The sequence below is a fragment of the Microcebus murinus genome, chromosome 8 (assembly GCF_040939455.1).
Source record: "Microcebus murinus isolate Inina chromosome 8, M.murinus_Inina_mat1.0, whole genome shotgun sequence".
NCBI lineage: Eukaryota > Metazoa > Chordata > Mammalia > Primates > Cheirogaleidae > Microcebus > Microcebus murinus.
Genome location: NC_134111.1, coordinates 84,338,818 through 84,362,790, shown reverse-complemented (window position 1 = coordinate 84,362,790; position 23,973 = coordinate 84,338,818). Strand labels below are relative to the sequence as shown.

General features: G+C 34.1%; 1 protein-coding gene across 7 annotated transcripts in view; it reads left to right on the top strand.

Moving 5' to 3' along the window:
* Nucleotides 1-22,154, top strand: part of IKZF2 (IKAROS family zinc finger 2) — a 154,224-nt gene extending 132,070 nt beyond the window's left edge. For all 7 annotated transcript variants that reach the window (XM_012748542.3, XM_076005911.1, XM_012748541.2 and 4 more), the window contains exons 7-8: nt 6,983-7,126; nt 13,819-22,154. In XM_012748542.3, coding sequence (XP_012603996.1) covers nt 6,983-7,126; nt 13,819-14,543 — 869 coding nt within the window. In that variant the 3' untranslated portion in view covers nt 14,544-22,154. The remainder of the gene's footprint in view (nt 1-6,982; nt 7,127-13,818) is intronic.
* The last annotated feature ends 1,819 nt before the right edge of the window (nt 22,155-23,973 follow it).

Here is a 23,973-nt window from a genome sequence, read left to right as displayed (position 1 = left end):
TGTTTCTGATTATGTTTCTAAACTAACATAAAAACAGCAGCCAATAATACCGTCTTTAATAACAAAGGAGGCATTATTTACTCTTCTCTTTGATTTCTCTAACCAAATAGAGATGTTCCTACATTAGCCTATAGGTTTCCTAAAAGAATAAATTGGTTATTTTCATGTTTTCATCTGTTAGGTAAGTGATCAGTGATATAACTTGATACTCCTCCAATCTGTCTTGTAATTTATCTGAAAAATTACTGATTTTGCTTTCTATAAGTGTGAAAAACAATCTAGACTAAAATTAAACACCATTTCCCTCCATATAAAATATTCTCCAAGTAAGACGTCTTGATCTCCACAATACACTATGGCAGATAGGAAAGCAGTTCCTAAGGTTTATCAATTAATAATTTTGTATTCCTGAAGAGTTAATTTTAATAATTAGCCTTACAAAGGAAGGTAGTAAATTTCAATACATTAGATTTGTAGTATCTATATTGTCTTACTACTCATATTTTTATAGTGATTAGTTTCATTATTAATATGAATATATAGATATCTTTTTAGTATATTTATATCTTTTATTTTGAAAATATTTGGCCAACATTAAATGGTATAGTTGGGATTGATGTATTATAAAATATAAATATCCACTTATTGACTAAGATATAGCTAGATCAAGGATTATCTGTGGATTTGTTTGTTTTATTTGGCACAAGGTGGAACTGTTTATTGCAGAGCTAGTAATTATTTATTATTGAGTTGGGAATTCTGAAAATGTAAAATATTGTTATTCTGAATAATCGAAGTATTTCCTTCTGTTGATGATAGTTTCTATAATTTAACACATTGACTGCTATGTGAGTTGTATTTAACTCAGGCTAGTTTTGAGCCCAGGGCCACGTGAAGCAAAACTCTGTAGTTGGTTCATGAAAATCTTACTCCTTGATGTTCTTATTGTTACAATTAATATTGACAATTTAATTCTAAAAACATGGATTGTGCTGCATATAACTCACATACAGAAAGTAAAAAATAACAAATTAGAAAGGGTCATTTTGTTTTAATAAAACACCATGGCCCCAGGGGAAAAAATTTTTTTTTTCTAGTGTGGCAGTCAATGTGTTGAAGAATGTGATTTGATTATATTCATCGTTTATTTTAATATTGTTATTATTAACATTTTTACAAACTTGTCTGTTTTTCATGTCTTAGTGAATTTGATATCGAAAGCTTGCGTTAATTATCTGGGCTTATGAGGGTAGCATAGAATTCAGAGGATAAAGATATAAAGATAAAGATATAAAATGATGGGTCTCAGAGTCCAACAAAACTGTTCTTTCTACACGGTGTCTTAATGTAGCACTCATAGGCATTGAGTGAGAATTAAATGTGATTAACAAGTGCCTAAATAATAGTTATTTTTGTATTATATTTCATGGCATTAAATAACTAAAAATAGTAAATATGCCATCCTCTGTAAAGTTGTTACTTACCAGGGTTAACTTAAACATTAGAGGTTCATTTAATCCAAACAACAAGGATGAGTAAAAATTGCATACATTGGGCAAACACAAAGAATGTACATTCTAGGCAGAGAGGAGGCTTGAAAATATAAAAGATTGTTAACAGATTCCTTGATGTTAAGCGTTACAGAAGTTAAAGGAATTGTAGGAAATGAGATTGAAGTAATAGGTTGCAATACAAAAGAAGAGCCTTTTATTGCCAATCTAGTATTTGAAATTTCACAGCATTACTGATGGGAGCCACTGGGATAATCAAATCTGTGTCTTCCAAAGAAAAGTGTCACCAATGTAGAATATAGCATAGATGCCTGACTGGGGCAGGAGGTGGCCTATGAGGAAAGACTAGAAGTGAGAATGCCAAGAAAAGGATGAAAAGGCAGTGACAGGATGAGAGGACAAGAGGAAACACCAAAGACATATTTAGGAGGTAAAATAAAAAGTTCTTAGAAATGTTTATTGAGTTTGAGGAAAGGGAAGGACTTTCATGACTTGTAGTTTTGGAAATAAAGATAATAATGAATTGGATTTTATGGCAGATTATTTATCTTATTTGAATGTTTATATTTATGTTCATTTTTCAAGTCTGTTCAGCTTGAAGAAAAAGCTTTAAAAAAATCAAACTATGGGCCGGGCGCGGTGGCTCACGCCTGTAATCCTAGCTCTTGGGAGGCCGAGGCGGGCGGATTGCTCAAGGTCAGGAGTTCAAAACCAGCCTGAGCAAGAGCGAGACCCCATCTCTACTATAAATAGAAGGAAATTAATTGGCCAACTGATATATATATAAAAAATTAGCCGGGCATGGTGGCGCATGCCTGTAGTCCCAGCTACTCGGGAGGCTGAGGCAGAAGGATCACTCTAGCCCAGGAGATTGAGGTTGCTGTGAGCTAGGCTGACGCCACGGCACTCACTCTAGCCTGGACAACAAAGCGAGACTCTGTCTCAAAAAAAAAAAAAAAAAAAAAAAAAAAAATCAAACTATGTAATTACTTTTTCACCCAAACCTGAAGAAAAAAATGAAAAGTATGAACAAGGAAGATAGCCAGCTTTAAAGCTACATGCCATTAGGTTTATGCTTTGAATTATTTGGGAAAGGGAGATTCTTTATTGTGAGTATGGAGGCATCATCTTGTACCTGCAAACTTCCTAGTAAGCTTTTTTGACTTATTTCCATTGAGGGGCATCATTTCCTTCATTAATTCATTCAGTAAATATCAATTGAATATATTTGTCTCATATCATAAAAGGTCCTGGAGACAAAAAGTCAAATAAAATGCAATTCCTAAGGTTATTTACCCACTGCTATAAGAAATATTAATAGAACAGTAAATCAACAATTAGAGCACTTTGTTATAAGCATTACGGCAGCATAGAGGATGGATATCTAAATCAGCTGGGATTCTAAGAGGAATTTCCAGGGAAATTTGTGTTTGAGCTCAGTTTTGAAAGGCATACTAGTAAGCTATTAAGTGTTACAGGGGTCCTCAAACTTTTTAAATGGGGCCAGTTCACTGTCCCTCAGATGGTTGGAGGGCTGGACTATAGTTTTAAAAAAAAACTATGAACAAATTCTTATGCACACTGCACATACCTTATTTTGAAGTAAAAAACCAAACAGGCAAAAACACCCACATGTGGCCAGGGGGCCATAGTTTGAGGAAGCCTGGTGTAGAACATGCAGAGAGAGCAGCATGGGTGAAGAAACAGAAGTTTAGAAGAGCTTGGAGAGTTAAGGACCTACAATGAGCTTTCTATAATGGGAGCTCAGTTTGTAAGGACAAGAGAAATTGGAAGGTGATGAGGCTAAATAGCCTCTGGATAGAACATCAAGGGCCTATTGTGCTAAGCAAAGAATTTTGTACTTTATCCTAAAAAAATAGGGCACTTAGAATTTATTGCTAGAAATGTGGGCGAGAGATTAGAGGAGTCAAGAAACAAGTACATCAGTTAGGAGAATGTTGCAGTGATCAAGGTGATTTTAGTAGCCTGGAATATATAGAAGGTTAGCTAACTGAGGGACACTTCCCTATGTAGAAGCTAAAACACTGATACTTTCATGTGTGTGTTTGTAAGAAGATGGGGTAGGGAGGAGGAGAGGCAAGGGACTGGGTGAAAGGAAAAGATCTAGGATTTACCATAGGTATCTGTCATGGATGATGGAGTAGGTAATAGTGCCATTCATAATTTTTAATAGATGGGAATTGTGAAAATAGGAGAAAATGTAAGGAGGAAAATGTAGATTTTCAGTTTTGAACACACTGATAACTCTTACATGCCTGTGAATTAGCCAAGCAAAACTGTCTGGGAGGAAATTGGATAGATCTTGAGCTCTTAAGAGAGGTCTGGGTAGGAAATAATGATGTGTGAACCATCATTATATATGTAGGAGCCTGAAGTCGTAGGTTTTAATAAAGTACTATGAATACCTATAGGTTGAGACAACTAGAAGGACAAGAACACACCAGGAGGAAAAAAAAAGGTCATGAAACTAAGAGCAGAATAGGAACATGGAAAGAGTGATTTCACAGAGGCCTAAGCAAGTATCAGCACTGTCAAATGTTGTCAAGAAAATAACTAAGAAAATGGAGAATTTTTTTTTTAAGATTCAACAACATGGAGAAAGTTTGTGAGAATATAAAAAACATATTATTTTGCCTGCCTAACATTTCCTCCTCCTCCTCTTGCTAATAAGCATGCCATTTTCCTTTAGAGAAAACTTCCTCCCGTTGTATGCAGCCATGGTCCCACTGGGTCATCAGTCCAGGTACCCTGACCTTTCCTAGTCAGGGGATAGACACGTGACCTAATCTAGGCCCCTCAGACTCTTTCTTCCTGGAATTTGAATTTTGTGTGGCTTCGTTTAAAAAAAAAAAGCTATATTCGTAATATTCTTATGGTTTTGCCTTTATGGTTCATCAATGTGGAGAAACAATGATATAATACAAGTATAAATATATTTTATCCTGATTATAACTTCAAAAATAAGATCAAAGAAGATGTTTGGTTATAAAGTTTGCTCAAACAAGTGAAGGTAGCATACTGGTATATTTTTAGCCCAGATAAATGTCTTGCTATGTGATTAATGCACTATTGAGATCTATAGAGAATTTGTGTTTCAAGCAATGTATTATTATTCAGAAACATTTTCATCTGAGTTACACCCAGATCTACTAAAGCAAAAATTCAGATTAATTACATTAGTGAGGAAAAATGTATCAAGTCTTTTCTTAATGGTAGACCTTACATATAGATCAAACTGGTTTTATAAAAAGTCAATGCTCAAAATACATCTACAAAGTTTAGTATAGCACAGTGTTTAAGAGCCCAGGCTCTGCAACCAGACTTCCTAGTGGTAACATTCCCTACTAACTGCATGTAAACCCTAACAAAATTCTTAATTACAAAATTTTTTAAATTACTTAATATCTTGGAGTCTTTGTTTCCTCATCCATAAAGTGAAGATGGTGATAGCATCTCTTCCATGGGGTTGTTGAAAGAATTAAATGCAAAACCTTAAAATAATACTTAGCTCATGGTCTGTATCATTTATTATTGTTGATATTGTAAAAACAAGATCAATTTTTGACATGCAAAGGGCTAGAGCAGTAAAGTAGAAGTTAGAGCAGAACTCTGCCAAAGTCATCATTTTTAGTTCACATGAGCTTCATTGAACGTGGGACAAATCATCTGAATTGAGGTGGATGTGGCATGGGACAGTTCCCACACCCAGGTTTCGTTTTGAGTGTTAAATGTGTGCAAATATCAAAATTCAGGGTGAGACTTAAAGCAAAACTGCCAACTTTTAGAATACTCATTGCAGAAATAATTAGCATATTCAATCTTGGGGGCAAACCCTGGTAACCAGTTTTGCTGGGTTTTTTAGCAAAATTTACAACAACAACTTTTTTCTTTACAAATTTTTTTTCACTTTGGACCTTTTCCCACTTGATAATATGAATATTGTCAGTATAGAAAATGACCTAAGTGTTTTCTTATTCCTCAATCTCATCTTGGATTTTTTTTTTCTTTTTGCAAATTAACATCTGATAATTGCAGAATCGCATGCTATTCATAGCCAGAGGACCTCTTATTAAATGTAGATTTAAGATTCAGCTTTTTATGGCCATTCACTAGATTAATCAGAACTTGAATGAATGTTGAAATTCTATAAACATGTCCAAATTATGAAAACACTTTGATGCTATTTTTCATTTTTTTTTAAATCAGCAACCTCTATTGGTTATTAAGTAGGTCACCTGAATTGTGCACTCAATTTTCCTTTCATCTCTTGCCTTTTCACTTTTATTTTAGTGTTCACCAGCAGGATCTCCTTGTAAATGAGAATGTATTTGTTGCACACAGTGGGGCTATCTTGTACAAATGAAAGAATCAGCTTTTTACAGTAAATGATGAACAAGTAAAGTTACCCTAGGAAATGAAACCTTTGTTTCCAAACAGTACTGGCACAAGGGCAATTGGAGAAAACAACAATAATCAACAAGTAATAAGTTTTGTTCTTTCCCTTGAATACTGGTTTTAATCAACTGATCTAATCTGTGTGAGATGTTATCCTATCCTTAATTAAACATCCTCGGACAGTATTTCTACTCAAAAACAACTTTTATAAGTTCTTTGTCTATGCTATTAATGTCAGTATCTAAGGCTAACATATTAGCCCATAGCAACTTAGACATGGGATGAATAAGGAATAGCATTGGAGAGTTTATGTCAAATGAATTAGGGCAGTAGTTTAGTAAGCCAATGTTCCAGTTTGGAAATGGATTCTTCTTAATGCTGAAGAGCTCTTTTTAAAATAAATTACAATCATAAAGCTGCCACAATTAACTATGCATAAGACATGTTCAGAATTGGATCTCCTTTGTGAGAGCAGCTTTGTGCAGGTATTTAAGCTACTGCCAATAAGGCTAACAGCTCATCAAATAGAAAATCTGCTGCAGGAAAACACACGGGTTAAAAAAAAAAAAAAAACAGTTAAATATGGCACTGTTATTCTGTGTGCCTGTTTAAGCTTTTCTCCAAAACAAGTTGACTTAAATTGTTTTAGAAAAATAAACTCCAAAAGCCTTGAAAATAGTGCAGTCTTAAAGTAGTATTGATTTTAATCAATGATAAAAACACTTTCAGAGGAATAAGATGAGAAATCAGATGAACATGTTTGCCAATCCATAGTGGCAACAGTTTATGTCATTGATCTAAGAAAGACTCAGATAAAAACAAATCCTGTGTGTGTGTGTGTGTATGTGTGTGTGTGTGTGTGTGTGTGTGTCTGTGTGTGTGTGTGTGTGAAATTAAAGAGTATACTTTCACTCTAGAGGTTTTTTTCTACTTGCTTTTATTCAAGCATACTAGCTTATGTTTTTATAACAAATATTGAGATGGCAAATCCAGCTTTTTATCTTTCAAAATGTTGAAGAAATTATCAGATTGCACTCTTGTATGGTTTTATATAGTACCTCCTATGGAAGATTGTAAGGAACAAGAGCCTATTATGGACAACAATATTTCTCTGGTGCCTTTTGAGAGACCTGCTGTCATAGAGAAGCTCACGGGGAATATGGGAAAACGTAAAAGCTCCACGCCACAAAAGTTTGTGGGTAAGCATTGCAAATGCTTTTGTTTCTTTGCAAGGTGATTTTAATGGGAAAAGGCAAGTTCCCATGTATAGAAATACCTGGTATGTTTCAGTTCATGAAATAAATACCCATCTCTTCTCCATTATTCTTTTCTACTCTATGGAAACTCCACATGCACCACACAACACATGCACACACACAGACACACACACCCTTAGGCATGTGGGCAGAAGAAAGAGAAATAAAGGAAAGACTGATAATTGTCACCATCTCAAATTATAATATAAAGTGAAATAGCATGTAAAACTGTTAATTTATTTAAAAAATAATAATACATTAGGGAAATGGTCTAACATATTGGCCAGTTTTGTAATCTGTTTTAAAATTTGCACTAGTGCCAGATATTTAACTGTTTTCTTTATATAATATTGTTTTAGTATTTGATCTAGAATTAAGAGAAATTTATTTTCTTTTCAAAATTCTGCATTAGAAAAATAATGCAGCAACCTACATTCCAGATGTTTTATATTTGGATCTATATTTTATACTTTGATCTTTGTTTTTTTATCCAGCCTATGATTTTGAACTGAAAAGATTAAATATCATATATTTAGACTTTCCCTTTTCATTTCTAAACCCTTAGATATTCTTTGATACACCCAGTGTTGGCATGATTCTGAATGCATGCTGCAAGTCAGTGTCACTGAGGATACAAAAAGAATGTATTTTTTTAAAGTAGTATGAATAATAAAGATTCAATAGAATTGTTAAAGAATTTTCATTCATTGTATATATAATGTATCTATTCTTGTAGACTTAGTATAGGATAAAAAAATAAGAGATAAAAATATTCAAACATTCTTACATTGTAGTGTCAGCATTGTGGGACATCCAAATTGAGTAGTGATTGGGAGAAAAATCTTTTCTTTGGTTATTTCAGGGAAAAAGTAACAAAATTCTATTACTTCAGTAAACAGAGTAGGTTTCTTTTCAATCTAAAATTGAAGAACAAATCCCAAAAATGGCACTTTAAGACTAGCTGGAGGGATTTATTGAAAACTCATTGAAAGAAAGCTAACAGGTAACTCTAAGGGCCATAGTTTATACAAGGTCAGTTTAAGGCCCTTGAGATTATGCTCAAAGGCTTACCTTGAGCCCTGGGGTAACATTTCCTTCTGTTCCTTTCTTTTTAGTAGTAACTATGAAAGAAAAGAAAAGGAAAAAAAGCCTGTTTATTTGTTTTCAATGTTGATTAGTTTAATAGATGTCATTAAGTGCTTATATCTAACTAGACTCTACTGTAGTTGGAAAAATATGAAATTATTTGTCTTCTGAATCTGTATAGTCTGCCTTTTGTAATATTTTTGTCATGTTTCCTATGCCTTAAAGATGTTACTCTCAATTTTATTTTATAATATTCCCAAGAAGAGAAAGATTTTTAGAAAATTATGGTCTGACCTTAAAATGATGACATTACATTTTTTATTGAGAATTTGAGAGTATATTTTTATTTGGATTCTAGCCTAATAATGTATGATAAACAATAGCTACAGTAACCATTTCTGATTGCAGTTAAAAGGAAAAAACTTTCATCATTCCACACTTACCATAATTTTTCTTTTACCATGTCCCTCAGTTCAACCCTGTTCTTTGACCTTATCAAGCTCTCCAGGCCAGTGATCCCTAAACGTCCTGCATATCGATTTGTCTCTTTCCTCTCTCTCCTTATCCAGCTTAGATTCCATAGTTTATCAGTTTGACTACTCTCTTGCCTTGTCCCATCTATTGCTTTCTCCTGGTGAAACCCTTCTCTCTCCTATAGCAGAGTGAGCATCTTTTCCATATTTATATCTCAGCTGCCCACACCCTTACAAGTTGGCATAACTATAGATAAATGAATAAATGATCTCAAGTATCAGCTGTCCCATCTATCCTATGCAGCAGCACTCTTTTAATCCATTTATTTATTTTATTTCGGCATATTATGGGGGTACAAATTTTAAGGTTTTAATAAATGCCATTTCCCCCCTCCCCCCACAAGTCTGAGTTTCCAGCATGACCATCCCCCAGATGGTGCACATCTCACTCATTATTATGTATATACCCACTCCCGCCCCCCTCCCCTCTGCCCAATACCCTATTACTGTAGTACCTATGTGTCCACTTAGGTGCTGCTCAGTTAATACCAGTTTGCTGGTGAGTATATGTGGTGCTTGTTTTTCTGTTCTTGGGATACTTCACTTAGTAGTATGGGTTCCAGCTCTAACCAGGAAAACATAAAATGTGCTATATCACTGTTGTTTCTTAGAGCTGAATAGTACTCCATGGTATATATATACCACATTTTATTAATCCATTCTTGGATTGATGGGCACTTGGGCTGTTTCCACAGCCTTGCAATTATGAATTGTGCTGCTATAAACATTTGAGTATAACTAGAATATACTTAGAACTCACAAAAATCAGCAAGAAAAAATCAAATAACCCTGTTAAAAAGTGGGCAAAGGACTTGAACAGAAACTTTTCTAAAGAAGACAGAAGAATGGCCAACCAACATATGAAAAAATGCTCAACATCTCTAATCATCAGGGAAATGCAAATCAAAACCACAATGAGATATATCACTTAACTCCAGTGAGCATGGCGTTTATCAAAAAGTCTCCAAACAATAAATGCTGGCGTGGATGTGGGGAGAGAGGAACACTCTTACACTGCTGGTGGGCCTGCAAACTAGTTCAACCTCTGTGGAAAGCAATATGGAGATACCTTAAAGCAATACAAGTGGATCTACCATTTGATCCAGCAATCCCATTACTGAGCATCTACCCAAAAGATCCAATGACACTCTACAAAAAAGACACTTGCACTCGAATGTTTAATCCATTCTTGAATAGTCTTCTCTCCTACTCTCCACTGTGGCCATTTCAACCTTTCTCTACTCTCTGCAAACATGGTCTTTCATTCCTTGGTGATCTTATATCTATATTCATAGGCAATGAAATTAGTTGAAATGATTTCAGTATAATATCACCAATCCTATAGGATTATGTACATCCACATAAATATTTTTTTTCTCTTATTGCCATGAAAGAAGTATACCTCTTTCTGATTAAGGTTAATTCTTCCTCTTGTGCCTTGGATTTCTATCCTGCTCCCCACAAGTACCTTACACTGTTATTTTTCCTCTTTCCCACTTATATTTTTAACTTCCCCCCTCTATTGGCATTTTTATATCAGCATTTAATGCAGTAAACTCTCATAATTAAAAAAAAAAATCTTCCCTTAAACCCAAGTCTCCTTTCAGCTACCACCTATACTCTCCTTCTCTTCAACCATGGAATTGTTGAAAGAATTCTCTGTGCTTGCTTTCTATGATTTCTTTCTTTCTGCTCATTTCCCAGTCCACGTAACCTGGCTTTCTTCCCCATACTCCATTGAAATCATTCTCATTGAGATCACTACTAGCTTCCATAGTGCCAAATGCAGTTGACCCTTTTTATACAGTATCTTACACAACTCCTAGAGAGCATTTGCCACTACTAAATAGTTCGTTTGGAAACACACTTTTTCCTTGGTTTCTATGACATTGATGTCTCTTGTATTTCCTCCAGCTTCTCTGACTGCTCCTTCTCAGTCTTCTTTATGGAGTTATCCCTAACAGCTATGCAGATGGGGCAAAGTATAAATGGAAGCCCTCATTCATATGCCTAAACATTCTCATATTCTAAATCTATCTGAAAAACTTATCATTTTCACATAAATTTAGAAAATTAAGTACAAATAAATATGGAATTTTCTGATTCCTTGTAGCTCGACACGAGACCTTGGCAGCAAGAGTAGAACCTCCCCCTGGCTTACAGCCAGGCTCCCCTCTTAGACCCACTCCTGGTTCTGTCCATTACCAAAAGGGGCCTCATACACATGGTTAGCCATGCCAGCCTGTACATACAAGTTCTTTTTACATTGGTCCCCATACATAGCACCTAAAGAGTAGTGCCTTGGCCATGCTTCAGGCCTAGATTTGTGCTTACCAGCAATACAGTTGGTACTAAGGAGGATGGAGACTATAAAGAGGACTGTGTAGACCAGGCATCCTCAAACCATGGCCTGTGAGACATTTATCTGGCCCACCGGGTGTTTTTGCCACCGCTGCCTGTCCTACTTAGCCGCCGACTTGTCCCGGGCCCACAGTGTGCATGTGTGAAATGTGTGCCACACTCTCCAACGGCCCTCCAATGGTATCTCAGGGATAGTGAACTGGCCTCCTGTTTAAAAAGTTTGAGGACCCCTGGCATAGACCCTAGAAGCAGGGTCACAGCCATCTGGGCAAGGAATTCTGGGATCCAGGGTACCCAGAGAATGGTCTGGGGAGCTCCAGATCAGCACATTCCTTTGGCCCTACAGACTCCTCATTACATGAGGAGCAAGGCCCAGGGCACTCTAACACGAAACCTAGTGCAAGAATTCCACTTGCCTTGGTGTACCGGTAGACATAAAAATCCTGGTGTTCTATTTTTGACCCTCACTTTTCACATTCTACCTATGCCTGGGTGATAGTATCTATTCCCATGGGTTTAGAAGTTGCTTTCTGTCAACTGATGACTCTCATATCTCCATCTCAAGCCCAGATCTCTCTTTTAAGTTTGATATTATATCTAAGTATACTGGACATGAGTATTACTCATAGTCCTCCCCAAACTGAATTCATCATCTTTTCCATCTGAGTTTCCCAGGCGAGAAACCTGGGCTTCATGCTTCTTTCTCTTTATCATTCTCTCATGTCGAGATAATCACCAAGCCCTAGTAACTGTATTTTCTAAATTTCTCTCCATTCCATCAACTCCATTTTCACTGCCCCTCCACTAGGTTCAGACCACCATGATCTCCACCGCAGCAACTTCCTAACCCCTCTTGTTAAATGAATATCTTCAGTCCACTTTTCTGTTTAACTCCTTCAAAATTCTTATTTCTTTAGGATAAAATTCAAATTTCTTAGAAATTGAATGAGCCCTATATTTATGACTTCTTTCTCATCTGTTTCTACTCTCAGCCATATTGAAGTATATGTAGTTCCTTATTTATAAATCATGCCCTCTTGCCTCTGATCTTTCCTACCAGCTGCTCCACCCCTGTGTTTTTTTACTTAGCTAATATTTACCATCACATTCTTACCCAATGCCATATCCTTCAAGAAGTCTTCCTTTACTTCCATAGTATGAGTTACGTATTCCTCTTATTTAACCTCATAACACACATCACACTGTATGATAAGTGATCCTTAAACCGCTCATTCCCTCTAAACTGCAAGCTCTTTAAGAATATAGCCCAAGTTTGTCTGGCTTGACTTTGAAACTTTTAACATTGCAGTATTTCAAATTGGATGCTGTGATATCATTTCTCATCATTTTTTTCTTCTATTTTCATTACTATTATACATTCATTACATTCATCTCACTTTGGAGCCATTTGTTCAAATCTGAAATAATACTAACAACCTTAATATGCTTTTCCAGAATATAATTCTGTGGATCAACATTTCCTATCAACATTAAAAGTTAGGCATCCATCCATATAATATATTAGACCTTTATAATAAATCCACATTTATTTTTAAGAAGCATTTATCTGTAAGTTTTACTTAAGTAAGTAACTAAGCAAATAATTGGACACCTCATTGTGTTAGGGACAGAATTTTTAAAAGATGAAATATTCTGTCCAAAACTAGTAATATTTGAAGAAAAATTAAAATTTGCTTTTGTGTTTTAAGCACCAAAACTCTTATAGTTAATGTTCAGACATTATGTTGAAAATATTGAAGTAAAAGTATATTTGTTGACGTAAATATTACGGGAAAAACTACAGATACTTTAACCAAGAAGAAGTATGGGAAACTAACAATGGATATATACCAGCACCATCGCACATATGTTTAAATAAGAAACGATATGGATGAAGAAGCAGTTTGAAAAAAATAAAAATAAAAAAAATAAAAAATAAAAAATAAATAAGAAACGGATGATGTAAAAGTGAATAATCATCAATTTCAAGAAGTAAAACAATGAAACATACATAATTACCAAGTTTATGAACAAGTACATTTTGAAGTAACTCCCATTTTTAAATATCATTCATTTTAGGAAGAGATAGAGCTTTTAAAAGTATCTTAACAATGACTTTTGAATTTTCCAGAATGATATACACTGGGCTCTAGGATTTTTTTCTAAAACAGCAACTCAATTTACCAAATTAACCCTACACAAAAACAGTGAGGTGACATGTTATAACCAGATCACTCTCACTTTTATGATCCTTGTAGCTTCAACACTGATGTTTGAAATATGCAAAAACAAGCATAGTATCTGACTTATTTTCACCTGATATTATTTCTCCTATAGTTCCTGAGGCCTATTCAAGTGAGAATTTTAATAGAAAATGAAAATAAGATAAACTTAATCATACCTTTTAGGATAGATACATCCTCATGATGACATGAGGTTTGTGAAATTTTTATTGGTTGTGCTTTTTTCGTGTTAAGAGTATCAGTGAGTCTCAGCAGGATTAAAGAGCCCAAATATTTGATTCTAAAGGATAAGATATACCGAACTGTGAAAAATGGAGGTGATTAACTGTATACCGTTTTATATTTGTTATCCCAATCACTAATTTTGTTGTATTCTTTTTTCTTTTTTCTTTCTTCTTGCTCTCCCTTTCAGGAGAAAAGCTCATGCGATTCAGCTACCCAGATATTCACTTTGATATGAACTTAACATATGAGAAGGAGGCTGAGCTGATGCAGTCTCATATGATGGACCAAGCCATCAACAATGCAATCACCTACCTTGGAGCTGAGGCCCTTCACCCTCTGATGCAGCACCCGCCAAGCACAATCGCTGAGGTGGCCCCAGTTATAAGCTCAGCTTATTCTCAGGTCTATCATCCAAATAGGATAGAAAGACCCATTAGCAGGGAAACCTCTGATAGTCATGATAACAACATGGATGGCCCTATCTCTCTTATCAGACCAAAGAGTCGACCCCAGGAAAGAGAGGCCTCTCCCAGCAACAGCTGCCTGGATTCTACTGACTCAGAAAGCAGCCATGATGACCACCAGTCCTACCAAGGAAACCCTGCCTTAAATCCCAAGAGGAAACAAAGCCCAGCTTACATGAAGGAAGATGTCAAGGCTTTGGATACTACCAAGGCTTCTAAGGGCTCTCTGAAGGACATCTACAAGGTCTTCAATGGAGAAGGAGAACAGATTCGGGCCTTCAAGTGTGAGCACTGCCGAGTCCTTTTCCTAGACCATGTCATGTACACCATTCACATGGGTTGCCATGGCTACCGGGACCCACTGGAATGCAACATCTGTGGCTATAGAAGCCAAGACCGTTATGAGTTTTCATCACACATTGTCCGAGGGGAGCACACATTCCACTAGGCCTTTTCATTCCAAAGGGGACCCCTATGAAGTAAAGAACTGCACATGAAGAAATACTGCACTTACAATCCCACCTTCCTTCAGATGTTGACATACCTTTTATTTTTTTTAAATATTACTGTCGATAATTCTTATTTTGTGGACACAGTGTCATTTGCTCTGCCTAATAGGGAAGAAACAGAAGAGAGAAGGGATGGGGACGTTGTTTCTTGATCACTTGGCTTGTTTATTTTGTGGGAATTTAAGAGCAGTTCATTTCTGCCACACATAGATATAAGGCATATCATGCTTTGGAAAAAATCACCTGATTTGTATGGATTCACCTAAGAGATTCTAATTTGTCACTGATATTCAGGATTATGATTGAAGGCAGGAAAGTTTAGAGTTTTCGGGGTAGGACTTCGGCAGTTTAAAATGGTATAAGTAATTTTACTCTTGAAAAAAGAATTTGTTGCAAAATGTAAACTGATTTTTTTGTTGTTGTTCTTTGGAGATCATGGAACACAAACGCATTGTTATTTTTGGTGATAACTCCTAGGATGAGTTGAGTTGTTGTGGGTTCTATGTTTACTTCCCCTATGGAATTTATAATTCAGTATGTTTTACACTGTACCATATAGTAAAACTTTTAAACTGCAGGTAGTTAAGGACCACCTATAATACATCTGAGGTCCTGTGATGTTATTTTTCTAAACTTAAGCACTGTTTTTCCATAGTTTTGATGACTGGCATTTTATAGACACCCTGGCAGCCTTACTTTTAACACCTTTGATGAATAGTATTTTTATGTAGTTTTCAGAATAACATATGGTCTAAGAGTGGATAAGAGGTAGTCAGTTTCTGGGAGGGACTTCTACTTTTTTCATAAATTTGAGAGGTTTTTCTTTTAAAGTTTTAAATGTGATGGCAGCATGGTATACATATTTGTTTCTAAAAGTATGCTTACGATTGTCACTTTAATCAGCATTTAATCAGTGTTAACCAGTCAGCAGAAAAATATAATTAGGCTAACAGTAGGGAGAAATCACACTTATAAAATCCTTTTTCTGGTATTTCTCTTTTCACTGTTTTTTTTTTTTGTTGTTTTTTTTTTTCAAGCTGTGACCACCCAGTGTTCTCTCCACAGTTCATTCATCTTTTACTCTTCCAGTAGAAGGTCTTAAAAGTCTTGCTGTAGGCTATTTCTTTCAAAGTCTCCTCTGGGCAATTGCTAATTTGACCTGAATGTGGTAACTTGAACCCTGTAAAGTTATTGAACTAGGGCTATTTATTCTAGTATTTCTTCAGTAATATTTACTTCTTTTGCTGCAAAGAAAAGGGAACTTCTTTGTAACCTGTACATTGGACTACAGATAAAATAACCAACCAAGTTTACTTTTATCCTTCTTGGAGTCTAGAATGTGACAGAACCTCTAAACAAAGGTCTCGCACATTTTTCTGTTTCAAAAATATTCATGTCTATAAATCCTTGTCAAAAATTAATTCCTTAGTGCAGAATTTCCCTTCTTTAGTCCATATATGACATAGGTTACCATTACCATTTTTAATGTGCTGCTTTTAATTTCATTTATGTAGGTACTCTGTTATTTCTTTTCAGTCCAACAGAACTAGAGAGGGGAACTTAGTGAGACTGATTGAAATCATTGAGGGACACACTTGGAAGGCAGAACTTGCTGCTCGGGTTTGGGGACAGGCCTGTGACTGGATTATCTGATAACCATTTGTGAATACTGAAATTTTGCTAAGCAGTAACTGATAACTGCTCTAAAAGGTCATTAAATAGGATGCCGAAACTATGTTTCTTAATACAGTGTGATATGAGAATTGCCAAGACTGGAGAACTGTGGTCAGATAAGCAAGTCGGGCTTAAATAGTGCTCTGAACTCATTTTCTACTGTACCATTTGCTTATTTAAAGCAACTTCTAAGCACTGACACAGCTAGAATTAAACAAAAGTGGTTACAACTGAGCTCTCTTTTACTGGTTCCTGTCATAATTATTTTTGGAAAAATTTCCAAACTGTTCCTTTAAATCTAATAGAATATATCAAAACGGACATGTATAGAATGTCAACTGTTACATTTTTTTCTGCATGCCTTCCTACATTTTGAACATACAATTTATTCAAAGGTAAAACATGTCTTTGAGACTCCCTTACTCCCTACCTGCCCTAACCACTCCCAGATAATTAGAATGCCATTTTTTTTTTCCTTTTGGATGAGGTAAATAATTTTAAGGTTTATTATTTTTGTGTTTTACTGCAATTTAAGGAAATATTTGGATACCAGTCAGGACATTCATAATTTTGGCTGGTTAGGCTGTGTGTGACATCTGCTGGCATTATCTATGAAATTTCTTCCTGCTTATTTTTTTTCCCCTAGTACATGAACAATCATGTACCTATGCCCTGGTAAGAAACTAAATTTAGGTGAACCTAAGGAGTTTGGGTAGTTCCCTTATGAAGACAGAACTAATAATGCACTCCTTTTCTGATTTCATCTTTTTGGAAATTTATTTTATTGAAGTTAGTTAATAGTCGTGAGAGTGCATTTTCTACAAGTATATACTTGTATTTTCTTAGCTTCATATGAGGAACAGAAAGAGATAGAGATGGCTCAGGGTGTGGCATAGACAAATAAGGACAAGGTCAATTCAAACGTGTAGATTAAAAAGAATTTTTGTGGACATAGTACTTTCTGAGAAATTCTAGATAGCTATATTTGCATGCCTCTTCTTCAAAAAAGGAAATATGCAAGGTGGTAGCACCTAAAAATAAATATGAGGGTCAGAAATCAAATAAATCATGTTTTATGTAACAGTTGTATGCCCAGTTTATTTAGGTGAGATATCACATTACAGAAAGTGTTTGAGGGGCATGAAAATGGGTTACTCTCTATATTTTCCAGTTTGGCAAAAATTCAGAAATTCATCATATTGCTTTGCCCTAATTTTGCCCAGAATTGTATCTCCAGCCTCTATTTAAAAATGATGAATCACATTTTAAGAGCCATTTTAATTGGGCTTTTTAAAACAGTGAAAGTGACCAGTAGTCAGACTGGAAGAGATATTAAGTTGTTGAAACGTTCTGTTGAGAATTTTCTAAAGGAACAAGATGGGTGAACGAGAAATTAGAATTTAGATTTGACTACAAAATAGGAAGTGTCTCTCCTACATACATATAAGGCCATTGTATGTATAAATCATAGTGTGTATGTGTGTGTGTATCACACACATTCTTTTAAAGAAAATTCATGCAAAGGAGCAATTAGAGTGATCAGATGTATTATAAAAACATAGAGAATTAAAATTATAGTTAATATCTGAGCAGTTAGGTGGGTTTACTTTACCAGATTGTATTAAGAAATACTAAAGAAGTTACCCATGTGTCTTTAGGACTAGTGGCAACTACTAAAACTTAGACCTTTGTTATCTCCTTCCAGAATGAAGTAAAACAATGACAAAAAAAGATTTTAAAATGATTTGATATAAATTTAAAGAAATATAAATTCCTTTTTGAATAGGAAGAAAATACAGAAAATATTATCAACTTTTATTTGTTGGCAAAGAAAGGAAGACAATTTTAGTGAGCTTTGTAGATTCTTTTTTATAGTTTTCTCAGTTATACACCTCACAAAACCCTGAGGTCTTTATGCTATTTTATCAATGTTTAACAAAATTTACATCAGATTAGGGCATTTAGATGAAAATTATGTTTTCATTACTTTTCAAATCTTATTCCATCTCATCTCCAAAATTACTTCTTAGAGTAGAAAAAAGCAGAAGAGACTGCAAAAATATAAACAAAAAAACTCTATTCTATGGCCCTAGTTTCAAGACAGAACTAATACTGTAAGAGGTACTAGCTACATTTTTTTTAAATTTTGGATTGTTCATTTTATGAAAAAGGGATGTTATATTTGTGGTTATATTCAGTTATATTTATATTTTAACAAGTACTATATGCAGATTATTCTAAACCAGAAAATTCCCCAAATCCAAAAAGAAAGTATGGGACGGGGGTGAAATTGAAGTTTGTATATACAAAAGTTATCTTAGAAATATTTTTAATCCTCCAGTTTCTGCAAAATAATTAAAATATACAGTAACTGGTTTCTTAAAATCCTGAATTTAATGTATTAAATACTTATTAAAATTTTTATATTGGTGCCTTTTTAAAATGCATTGAGAGTGTTGGTTAGCTATTATAGCTCTATAACACTTTTAATATGCATTTTTAAAAATCACTTAAAATTGATTACTATATAATTCATATTTGTGTTCTTAGGGCAAAACTTTAGAGCAATTTCCAATACAGAAACTTTCAGCTCAGCTGTTAAAGAAAACTTTGGAACCAGATTTTAATATCTTCTTAATTTCATAGTATTTATGAATATCATTACAAGATTATGCAGATAAAATATAAGGCAGAGTGAAATTTTACCGGTAAATTGAATTATGTTTTTGTTTTGTTTTTAAGGAAGAATAAATTCTGTATCACAGAAGTGGAATTTTTAGTCAATAAAATAACAGTATTGTTTTGGATTTTCATCTCCAGACTAGTATTGTTCTAGTCTTGGAACCTCTATTGTCTAATCTGTGAATATTTGATGGCATAATGTAAAAAAGCAGGTAATCAATTCTTGAACAAAACTGAGCAGTCATATTGCATTGCTATTCTCCAAAGCATAATCTCAAATCGTTACATACCATGGTTGTGTATTACTTGCAGTGGATGTGTTAGGATGTGACAGTTTTTTTAATAAAAAAAAAAAAAAGAGCTGCTGGTTATACAAAGCAAATGTCATATGACCAAGAAGCTGTGATATGCTAGTGTTCTTTTTATCATAGTGTATTGCTAGGCCAAATAATGATACCTTGAATAGTTTTACATTTATTGCAAAAACCTAAAACTTTGGAATTTCCATAAGGTTTTTATGTAATATTCTATTTCTAGCTTTTTAGTTTTATCTTGCTGTACTGTAAGTTTGTGGATATTTTTTCACATGCACTCTTAGGAATAAGTTCATAATTCTGTTTATGGGCTTTTTCTCCCATAATATTACATTTGTATATTTTCTGTATAAATTTGTTGTGAATTAACTTTTATCCCATACAGAGAGTGGCACATGAATGACTAGTTTTCTAAGATGTCCTTTTTATTGTGAATAAAATATAAAATTTAGAGGCCCTCTGTTTAGCCACATAAAGTACAGCATATAACTTCACATAGGTACAAATAAGCCAGTTTGCAGTGAATCGGGCCTTTCAAATTACCTCAAGTGACACACAGTAAGAAAAGCTTCCTGAATGAGTAGAGGTCACTGAATTCCCTACTATGCACTTATCAGGATTTTACTTAATTTACTGGAAGTAGATTTTTTTTTTTTAAGTGAATACACTGTAACAAGGAAAGGAATCTGGGTTTTGGTTTTTTTGAATTTTTTTGTTTTAAGTAGTTCAAATTCTGAAACTGTGATAAAATTTGACAGTCAAGCACTCTCAGATTTTCAACGTAAATCACTTGCCCTTCTGTGTAACAGTTCTTTCTTCTTAAATTTTGTACTATCTCCCCCAACCTTTCTCTCATCTGTCCATCTCCCTTCCATCATTGTCTATGAATGCCTTTGCCTCTTTCTTCCTACAAGTTTAAAGATAGGTCAACTCTTACTTCCAATTTATTGGTCCTTAATTTTTTTGTGATTTTTGTTGGCTGTGTAATCTGCTGACATATTTTTATACTCAAGTGTAGTTTTATATTAAAAAGAAAAGTGGTTGGATTAAAAATACTAAGATATATAACTTTCATGTTACTTTCACTTTCAAATATTGGGTACCTAAAACATCACTTCAGAAATTATGTAATTGTATTATAGCATGTTTGCCTTCATTTTTGTTGGGTTTTATGTTCTGATTTGGCTTTCCTCTGAAAATGTATATCATGAAAGACTAGACTTTTTTTGCAAATATTTAGAAAGATTTTATAAATGTAGAGCAAAGAGTCTTAACTTTCTCCCAATTGGGAGAAAAATGCTTTAACATTACTATAATAATATTCCAGGTTTGGAGGGGGTCTTCAGGCTCCATATTTGCTCTTAATACTTGGACCTTTTAGACCATGTGTTATTTGCAATCCCAGAATGATTGCTTCTGCTATTAGTTAAAAAGATACTATTCTTTTCTTTTTGTACAAGTGCAATAATCCCCTTGAAGTCTTAAAAACTATGGTGATTTTTTTTTTGTCTTTTCTGACCTATTCTTTTGTTAGCTAATGACAAAAAGAAACCCTTGAAAATCATAGTATGTTAAAGGACACAACAAGCAAAGAGGAAAACACTCCACAATCAAAAGATTAGAGAATGTGGAAAACACTGGTCTAATCTCATGGTATCTTTATTTAGGCTAAATTTCCGTTGAATTTACTATTCTTTTGCCTGGGAAATGTGTCCTAAAGTAGAAATTTTTATAGACTGAATTTTCTTATAGACTGAATTTTCTTCCTTGCCCAATGCTCTAAATTAAGAACCTAATATTTTTTATTTCATTTCTCTCCTTTTAGAAATGAACTTTAAAATAAAAGCAAAGCACTTACTTAGCTCAATTTTAAACACATATCACCTATTGGAGAAAATTTTTTAAAAAAATATTTGGAGTCCTGTTTTCATACAAATTTAAGTAAGAAGTATTTTTCGTGTCATACATATTTATATGTAGTGTGCTGATTTTCTTTTTTTATACCTGTGCCCCTGTAGTAAAACTGCTGTAATGTAAATACATGTTTTGTTAAAAGATAACATTTCTTTGGCATTTCTTTTAAAGGCAGTTACTGCATTTGTACAGTATGTGTCTTGGCCATTTTAGATATTTTTTTCTTTAACAATACCAAAGGTAATTAGACTATTTTAAAGACTAATTGCTTGACAGTTTCTAGGATATTTTGAGTTTTAGAAGCAAAAAAAAGAAAAAAAAAATAGGTCAAACCAGTAAACCTCATTTTTTTGAAACTAATTTGGAGAAATAAAAACTATTGTTTAAAAAAGAAATATATATATAAATATATATATATGTAAAGCTAAAATTCCAGACCTTGTATGTCAGGTTTGCTCAGTGTAATGTAGTTTTTTTAAGGCTCAAATACCATACCTCAGAAAATGAGGTTTACTATGGAAATACTGAAACAGTCTTTGCAGCTGTGTGACAAGTCACTCTACTACATACTGATTTGGAGACCTCCGCTAAACAGTTTTATCACTGCAGACTAAAATGTGGGACTTGTATTTTCTTTGTTTTTAATGCACACACATACATGTTTCTGTGCATGTATGTGGGTACTGTGTATATGTGTATGAGTGTTGTAATATGCATGTGTGAGTGTGTGTCTGTATGTGTGTACAACTAAAGAAGCTGCAGAAACTTTGTAATACTTTGTGAAAAGGATTATATTATAAAGGTTTGTACTGTCTGAGTGCACAGCTACTGGAATAAATTTAGGGAATCTCAGGAACAAGCATATAATTTGTCCAAGATTTATTTCTTCTCAGAAGTGTAAGTGCAGTTTTTAATTCTGTATATTATTTAATATTTTACCAATAAAATAAACTTCTGACATAAAAAGTTTGCTACAAAAACTTTCTGGCGAAAATTCTGTACACAAACACATCTTCCAAATACAGAAAACTAAATTGTTGAATAGTACCAGGCTCATTTAAGTTATCATTGCTTTTGTGTATGTGTCACGATTCCTGTACCAGAGATTTGGATACATGTGATTTCAGCAATCTCCATCTCAATCAGTAATCCATCTCCAACATTGCTATGTAATCCACCAGAGCAGAGAACAATGTATTCCATGATTTTTCAAGGATGATATCTCTGCCCTTTAGACAGTTTTCATATATATATTACGTTTGAAAAATATCTATATCAGAGCTCATCCCCTTTTGTAGAAGAAAAAAATAGGACTTCAGGAAAGAAAATTGTGACTTACCAAAATGCACAGTGAATTACACACACTTGTAATGATCTAATATGGTCAATAAACATATAAGAAACCAGCATTTCTTAGAAGTCAGACCAACATAAAATTAAGGACTAAGTCATAGAGATTGTTCAATCACATTGGCAAAAAGTTGGTTGCCAGTTCTGCTTCATGTTGAAGTACCACTACGTGGGCCACAAACCTCATTTCTCAGATTTTATGAATGTTTATCTTTTGCAACAAACTCCAGATTATATCAATGCCCTGGGCCCAAACAGAACGCAAGTATTGATTCTGGTTTGGTGGACATAAAAGCTTAAAAGACTTGGTCAACACCACTTCTGTAAATGATAAGAGTCTCCAACTATAATATTCCCTATTCAAAAGTAGAGTTGAGGTGATCCAGGGCATTTGGCTATCAGAGTGATAAAAGTGGATAAGAAATTTGTTTTGTTATAAACATCTTCATAACCAGAGATATTAAAGGGCACATATGATTGCAAACTCATTTTATTTAGCTTTAGCTATCCACTTATCCCTCATGCCAATTTAAGCTCTATTATATTAGTATCTGAGATAGCTATTAGTTTTTCTTCATTGATATATATATACAGAATTTCATGGATATTTATCACATTCCCCAATAATTTCACTTCCATATATCACACAGAATGAAAAATACTACAAATTAAAATGAAATTTTCCTTCCTCAATGGTATAATACTCCAAATACCCAATTTGAGGTAGGGGGCAATGCAAAGAATGAAAATAGCAAAGCAAAAAGGATGAATTCACCAAATTCCCCCTCAAGTATTAAGTTTATGAAGGATTCCTTTAAGTTCAGTAAGGAATATCAAATTCTCCTTTTTTATGGTATCTTTTTTTTGTTTATGGTATCAAGAGCCAAATGAAAAAGATTTTTTGAAAAACATGCCATATGCTCTTGACTTTTCCACTGCAATACATTAAGAGAAATGATAAATAATTGAAATCCTGATATGCTTCTAAGACATTTTATCAACATGCTGAAGCCAAAGTACTGTTCTTGGGGTATCAGCCACATGGTGAAGTATCTCATTTGGCATTTTAGAAACTCCACCTCCAGCTATTAGAGGGTTCTAAGATGGACTCATTAAACTTCCAACAAAACCCCATTTTTTCTTAATAGCTTTACTGAAAGTTTCCAGTATGATTTTTTTTTTTTAACTTCTCACTAGTTGTTCCAACAAGGATAACAACTGGTCAATATAAACTTTGGTGTATTTCTCTTATTTGGCATAATACTCCAGAGAGGTGTTTCTATAAAATAGCCAAAAAGCAAATGGGAGAAATTGACAAAGAAGATAGTTATTTGGACATCCATAATCCCATATAAAAATGGGTAAAAGTTGGGAGAGATCCTGGAAAATGAAGATATGCTTAGTCTGTGATGAATAAAAGTGTTAGCTTTTTTCT